This window comes from Garra rufa, chromosome 3 (genome assembly GCF_049309525.1).
Source record: "Garra rufa chromosome 3, GarRuf1.0, whole genome shotgun sequence".
NCBI classification, from domain to species: domain Eukaryota; kingdom Metazoa; phylum Chordata; class Actinopteri; order Cypriniformes; family Cyprinidae; genus Garra; species Garra rufa.
Window position 1 is genome coordinate 62,415,442 of NC_133363.1, and position 7,017 is coordinate 62,422,458.

The 7,017-nt window shown below is 39.6% G+C and overlaps 1 protein-coding gene across 1 annotated transcript in view; it reads left to right on the forward strand.

The window, feature by feature from the left end:
- LOC141331702 (platelet glycoprotein VI-like) overlaps positions 1-1,319 on the forward strand; it is a 4,230-nt gene extending 2,911 nt beyond the window's left edge. Inside the window, exon 4 of the mRNA XM_073836736.1 lies at positions 1,270-1,319. Coding sequence (XP_073692837.1) covers positions 1,270-1,319 — 50 coding nt within the window. The remainder of the gene's footprint in view (positions 1-1,269) is intronic.
- Positions 1,320-7,017: the final 5,698 nt, after the last annotated feature.

Genomic DNA, 7,017 nt, shown 5'->3' on the forward strand with positions numbered 1-7,017 from the left:
CAAAGCTGCTGAGACCAACTTTTACTTAGGAATAGAGAGAAGTCTTAAGCTAAAATTAAGGGCGGGGTTGACCCTATTGCTATGGATGATGTCAGTATGCTTATTAACTATGCACACTGTGATTGGCTGATAGGGGAGGAGTCTCTGTCAGAGATTTGTTCATAGAAAGATTTGCCACATTCAAATAAAGATTTTAAAATGCAGTCTAAATGCCACTAATTACACAAGTATATGTTTAGCTGATTGTCAGCCTTTTACATGTGTGCATCTCATAATTAGCTGATATGCATAAAAACAGCCTTTTTATTGGCAAAATAAAATAACCATGGCTGATATACAAACTTAAAAGAGAACCAAACTGGACACATAAACAGCTGTTACTTCTTGCCCAACTTAATGAAAACAAATATATAATCAAAGGAAAATTTGGAGTTGGGATAACCTCCAAAACCAAAAAAGTTGTGTGGGAAAACATACGTGTGCAAATAAATTAATGTTTCTAAAAGAGTTTAAGTTCCAAGGCAGATTGCCAGCAACAGCCATTTTAGGATAGTTGTAATTTGGTCTTAGTGACTTTTTCCCCCCACAGATTAGGAGCTGCTTTAGCGCTAAAATGTTTTGTGAAATGCTCTTGGAGCAAAAATTTAGGAGTCCTAAATTTAGGACTTTATTATATATTAATGTTATATATTATTTTTAAGATTTTCTCCTAAATCGGCAAGCTACTTTTAGCCTTAAGATGTTTTGTGAATACGAATTCGGTGTCTCCTAAATGTCTTAATAAAATGATATGCAATTTCTATTTCAACACATACAATGCATTGCAATACAATGATGAAAAAATAAATGAAAACAAATAAACAACATTATGTTCAAACAATCAGATAAATATAAGTTGTTTCAGTCCAGCAAATGTTTGACTTGAAATACTTCTAACAATATAAAAATAATCTTAAAATTAGTCAGACAACAAAATATTTCTTTGTATTATACTAAAACAACTTTTACTTGCCGAAAAGGTATAAACTCTGTCTTTAAAATGCAATTTCCAATGGCTTAGAGTGTATTAGACCGACAAACTAAGAAACTCTCTCTATTATTTATTTTTTTTTTTTTTTTGGAGTAGATGAGTCAGGAGGCCCTTCTGTGTGGAGTTTGCTTGTTTTCCATGTTTTGGTTTGGTTTCTCCCACAATCTAATATACAGCACAGATGAATTAGAGACACTAAATTGTCCGTATGACTGTGAGTGTGAATGTGTGTCTGATAGTCTTGAGATGGACTGGCCATGACCAGAGTGTTTCCCAGCCTTCAGCCTGAGACTCCAGCCTCCTGTGACCCTACATGCAGTTCAGAGATGAAATATCAGGTTGAAGTTTCTTCCTCCGTTACAGCATATACTGGCTTTGGTCTTCAGTAGATGTAACTGTGAAACACACACACACACACACACACACACACACACACACACACACACACACACACACACACACACACACACACACACACACAATTTATTGTCACAATTCAATTTGCTTCCGCTGCAGTTATTGCTTATGAATGACCACCATCTGTTGTAAATATTGATCTATATGTACAGAAATATAATATAATATAATGTAATATAAAGACAGAGAGTAAAGGCATGTCTGTCAGAGAATGTGAATGGTTTCTGGAAAAGACACTCAGAGGGACAGAGACCGATCAGACAGAGGTTACCTCTGGCTCTGTAGCATTTGAACAGCAGCACGACTGTAGACAGCAGATACGGACAAGCTGCCAGAAGAAAACTGAGAATCTTGAGTACAGAAATCTGACCTGAAAATGGCACTGAAAAACAGAAACACAAGCACATTATTGAGCAAAATTACAGAGCTCCTAAAGGCTTTCAAAAAGTTTTGTGAATAAACACAAAAGCACTGAAATATATAATTTCATCTATAATGTCCCCTTAGCTCTGAATTAAGTAAAGAGTTTACCCCACAAAAACTAAAGTAAAATAAACAATAAAATACAAATAGGATTTATAAAATACAGGATTGGTAAACAATGAGAGGAGTGAGTAAATGTGATTCTAATCCTGTAGTTAATGTCCTCTTCATTAGGATGTTGGTTCTGAGGTGTTGATGATTTCATGGTATTTCTCATAAAAACATAAATGTGGCGGGCGGGAGCAGGACGAAATAACATTTCTGCGGGAGTAATATTTGCGCGCGTTCTGAGGCGCGGGTTTGCGCGCTTTGGATGAGCGCACACACAGATCTTCTCATTTCTCACTGCGCCCGCGTGTTTGCGTCTTATGGCTCTTAAATGTTGAAACTGGCAAAGCTTAAATGAGTTTAGTTTAAATCCAGATAGCAATGTGTGCAGTTCAGGTATCACCTGCACACGAGCGCTATCAGCACCCGGGAGACGACGGAATAATGACTGCTCATATTACAGCCTTGCGGCACTCGCACTGAACAATAATGGTTTGTACAGGGGACAAACGACCCAGAGCGTCTCTGACATGATTTGCATGATTGGCTCAAGCATCACCGGCCAAACTGGCTGGTAAGTTTTCATCAATACCCGCCAAAATGATTTTTAACCCGCATTTGGCGGGTGTTAATTTCGAACCCTGAATATATATAAATTAATATATATTTTTGATATTAATATTTTTATTGTGTGGTAACCATTTTATAAAAGCAATAAGGTTTAGGCCGTACTCCGCTTCGCGTCGTGCCTAACAACGCCCTTCAGCCGTGATTTATTCACGATACAGCACGGCCTCTCGTACCTTATTGCTTAAATGCAAACGAACGTCAGATTTGTGTTCTCCTGTATGTTACTGTTTATTAGTAACTGGATCACAGTTAATTTGAAGCATATGTACACAATATTCGTGCCGACGTGCAGTTTATGTAAATTATCTCAGGAACTGTTTTGATTATGAAAGTGTTCGCCATTTCTAACCACAAGGTGGTAGTGTTGTTACAAAGTTTAATTTATGTGTATAAAGTTTGGGTCTTTGATAATAGTTAACCTGAACGTTCAATAAGAAGTTAAGCATTTCATGTGAATGTCTTTGGAATATATTTCTGGAACATTTAACTAAATCTACCTCTTATTCCTTTTGTATAGTAGACCACACACACTCACGCATATAAGCTCAACAAATACGTATCTGAGAACCTGTAAAGCCTGTGTGTGGATGTGTTGCGTGCATCTTTTTTGGAAATTACTTCTATGCTAAGAGACATTAAACTCTTTGGACGAAACTGGGGTCCGTTCTTCGTACCTCGCTTACTACATCCAAGATCAAATGACACATTCAAGATCAAATCATCGCGCTAACTATGAGCTCGCTATTCTGGTTCTCGCTATGCCGCGCTCAGTATTTTTCTGCAGCAGAGCAAGAACTCTTGATTGAGGGATTCAGGAGTTTCAGAGTTTAATTAAAACTCAAGGGAAAACTGCAAAGGCTGGAAAAGCAAGGAGAGAGGGCTGGCAAAAACATACTTTAAAATAGAATTTATTCCTGTGATAAAAAGCTGAATTTTTATCAGCTGTTACTCCAGTCTTAAGTATCACATGATCCTTCAGAAATCATTCTAATATGCTGATTTATTATTAGAATGATCAATGTTGGATTATCATAATATCAACAGTTGTGCTGCCAAATATTTTTTGGAACCTGTGATATATATATATATATAACAATGTGAATTATTTATTATTAACTTTTAATAATTTTTTAATTATTAACTTAATACATCCTTGGTGAATAAAAATATTAATTTCTTAAAAAAAAAAATGTACTGACCCCAAACCTTTGAACGGTATTGTGTATATATATATATATAATATATATATATATATATATATATATATATATATATATATATATATATATACACTTTCTTGCAAGATACTTTTCTTTTCCCACGTGAGTCAGTCTGCGTCAGTCGTGCTCTTTAACCAATCAGATGTGACCTCGCCATTTCAACCAATCATAACCCGCCAGGAGCGCAGCCTAAATCCTGCTCAGAGCAGATAACCTCCAGAGCAGGTTTAAGCTTGCGCACCTGTTGCTATGACAGCAAGTCCCGGATGAGCTTCGAAGAACCCAGCGATCCAAGATCACGCAAAATCGTCAACAATCAAATCCAGCTAACTTAGTTATCGAGGTACGAAGAACGGACCCCTGATCAGACCCTGTGTTTTGACTGACTAAGGAAAGCTAGATATCGCACCTCACCTAATACAGTCCTTTCAGTTTGACTTCTGCTGGGACTCACCACCAGAGATACTGAATGAGAAACACCTGTGAAGAAATCTAATTCAAAAGATGATTTTCTTAATATTTAGATTTTTTTATTTGCACACTCAGATTTTTATAAAGTTATATCTTGGGCAGCTTATTTGTTCAGCTTTCAGATGATGTAACTGGTGTATAGTGTAACTGCCATAAAGATCAATAAACACTGAGGAATGTTCCACTTTTTTACAGCTTTATTTTTCTCTGTATAGTACTCACTGTAACCCACTAGAATTTAATTCTAGTATGTTGGGGTTATATTGTTTTATTCCCTGTGTTTGTTTAATTTAGCCTCTCATTCAGAGCTGAAATGTTAATGGAGTCTAACGCTTCATATTTCAGTCACAAAATATGTGTGCTTGTCCCTTTAAGAATGCCGTGCTTTGTAGCAAGGTAGATGGGTGTGTACATGGGGAATACCATAGACTGCAAAAAATATGGATGTAGTGTCCGTGACGTCACCCGTTGGTTTCTGAAGCGCTATTTTGAAGCCTATAGTAGGCGGGAGTCGACCGTCGCCATCTTGGAATTGCGTCACTCACGGATAATCGAAAATGGGCAAAAAGGTGGGACGTGGGTGGAGCTGGTTGCTGAAACCACGCCCCGCCTAGCGCGACAGTGGTGACAGCAGCGGCAATCCCCCTGTCACTCAAGTGACCAAGCCCTTAATTATGCAGAACTTTAAGGCTTAATATAACTTAAACGGATGAGTTATAAAAAAATTCACCCCCCTCACAGTAGGCATGGGATGATAACCGGTTTCAAGGTTTACCGTGGTTTGAAAAAGTCACGGTTTCAAAACCGCAAACAAAAAAAGTTATACCGTTCCTACAATATGTGCATTTTAGAAATCAAGATGGCGCCGCGGATGGCAGCCTCTGTGCTCAGCTTCTCCAGTTGTTTTAGTGTTTTTGTTCGTTTTTCCTGTTTTTGTTTTGCAAACACGATCAGTTTTACAAGGGATGAACTGCTAAACATTAGGCAGAACATACCTCAAAATCTCCTACCGGTTTTTGATTATTCGGACGTTTTGCTCAACATCGTAGTTGGCGGAGCAGCTTCAGGACGCGCAAGCGGGGGAAGCGCGCCGGCGCGCTTGTGAAGCTTCGTCAGCGTGGTTTCAGGATGTCGCTACCAGGCATATATTTGGCGAATCTCCGCTTTCTACCAAACAAATCCTCGCAGAAACTGATATATGAAGTAACAGTGTCTGTGAGCTCGTCCAGATTGGTGGCAGCAGCTTCAAAAACACTCCAATCAGTACATTCAAAACATGCCTGTAAAACTCAGCTCTCTGTGCCCACGTCGGTCTGTCAGTGGATCAACAGCTTCCTGACAGACAGGCAGCAGCTAGTGAGGCTGGGAAAATTCTCATCCAGCACCCGCACTATCAGCACTGGCGCCCCTCAGGGTTGTGTCCTCTCTCCAACGCTGTTCTCACTGTATACGAATGACTGTACCTCCAAAGACCCCTCTGTCAAGCTCCTGAAGTTTGCAGAAGACACCACACTTATCGGCCTCATTCAAGACGGTGACGAGTCTGCTTACAGACAGGAGGTAAAAGAGCTGGCTGTCTGGTGCAGTCATAACAACCTGGAGCTCAACACGCTCAAAACTGTGGAGATGATCATAGACTTCAGGAAACCCGCGCTCTCCCCCCACTCACCATCATGAACAGCACTGTAAACACAGTGAAGTCATTCATGTTCCTTGTCAACACCATCTCTCAGGACCTGAAGTGGGACATTCACATAGACACCATTGTGAAAAAGGCCCAGCAGAGACTGTACTGCCTCCGCCAGCTGAGGAAGCTCAACCTGCCACAGGAACTGCTGAAACAGTTTTACTCTGCCATTATTGAATCCGTCCTCTGCACTTCAATTACCATCTGGTTCAGCTCAGCTACCAATTCTGATCTCAGAAGACTATGTCGGATAGTCCGGACTGCTGAACGAATCATTGGTACAACCCTCCCTACCCTTCAAGATCTCTACTTATCCAGAGTACGAAAAAGGGCTGCCAAAATTACTCTGGACCCCTCACATCCAGCACACTCGCTTTTTGAACTGTTACCATCCGGTCGGCGCTACAGAGCACTGAGCACTAGAACGACCAGACACCGAAACAGTTTCTTTCCTCAGGCAATCCATCTCATGAACACTTGATCGTGGAACATAAAACACTATACACTCTTTATTCATTTCTCCGTTATTTATTTAAAGCACATACTTACTTCCATTCAAATGTCTTCGCTGTTTTTGCACATTGTCTGTCTTGTATACTTGTGTATTGTTCTTTTTATAATATGTATCGTCTTGTCACTGTCATTCTGTAGCACTGTGGAGCTTCTGTCACTAAAACAAATTCCTAGTGTGTGTAAACATACCTGGCAATAAAGCTCATTCTGATTCTGATTTTCTATGTCGTCAAAGTGAAAGCGCAGGACTCTACTAGGTTGTGTGTGTGTGTACCTGCAGCGAAAACAATGCAGCCCCTCCCCCAGCGGTTAGTGCTGCAGGCGCATGTCTGTGATTGTGCACGTGGTCTGCAGTTAGTGAGACTCAGCATTAATATAAGTTCAGGATGGCCAAAGAAGGTGAACCCCCACAAAACAGAGTGGGGAATAGCAGACTATATTTACTAACATTACGTTTCTGTGATTTAACATTAGTACAACAATTAAGTTAAGTTAAATTGAAATCACGTCTTTGCTTT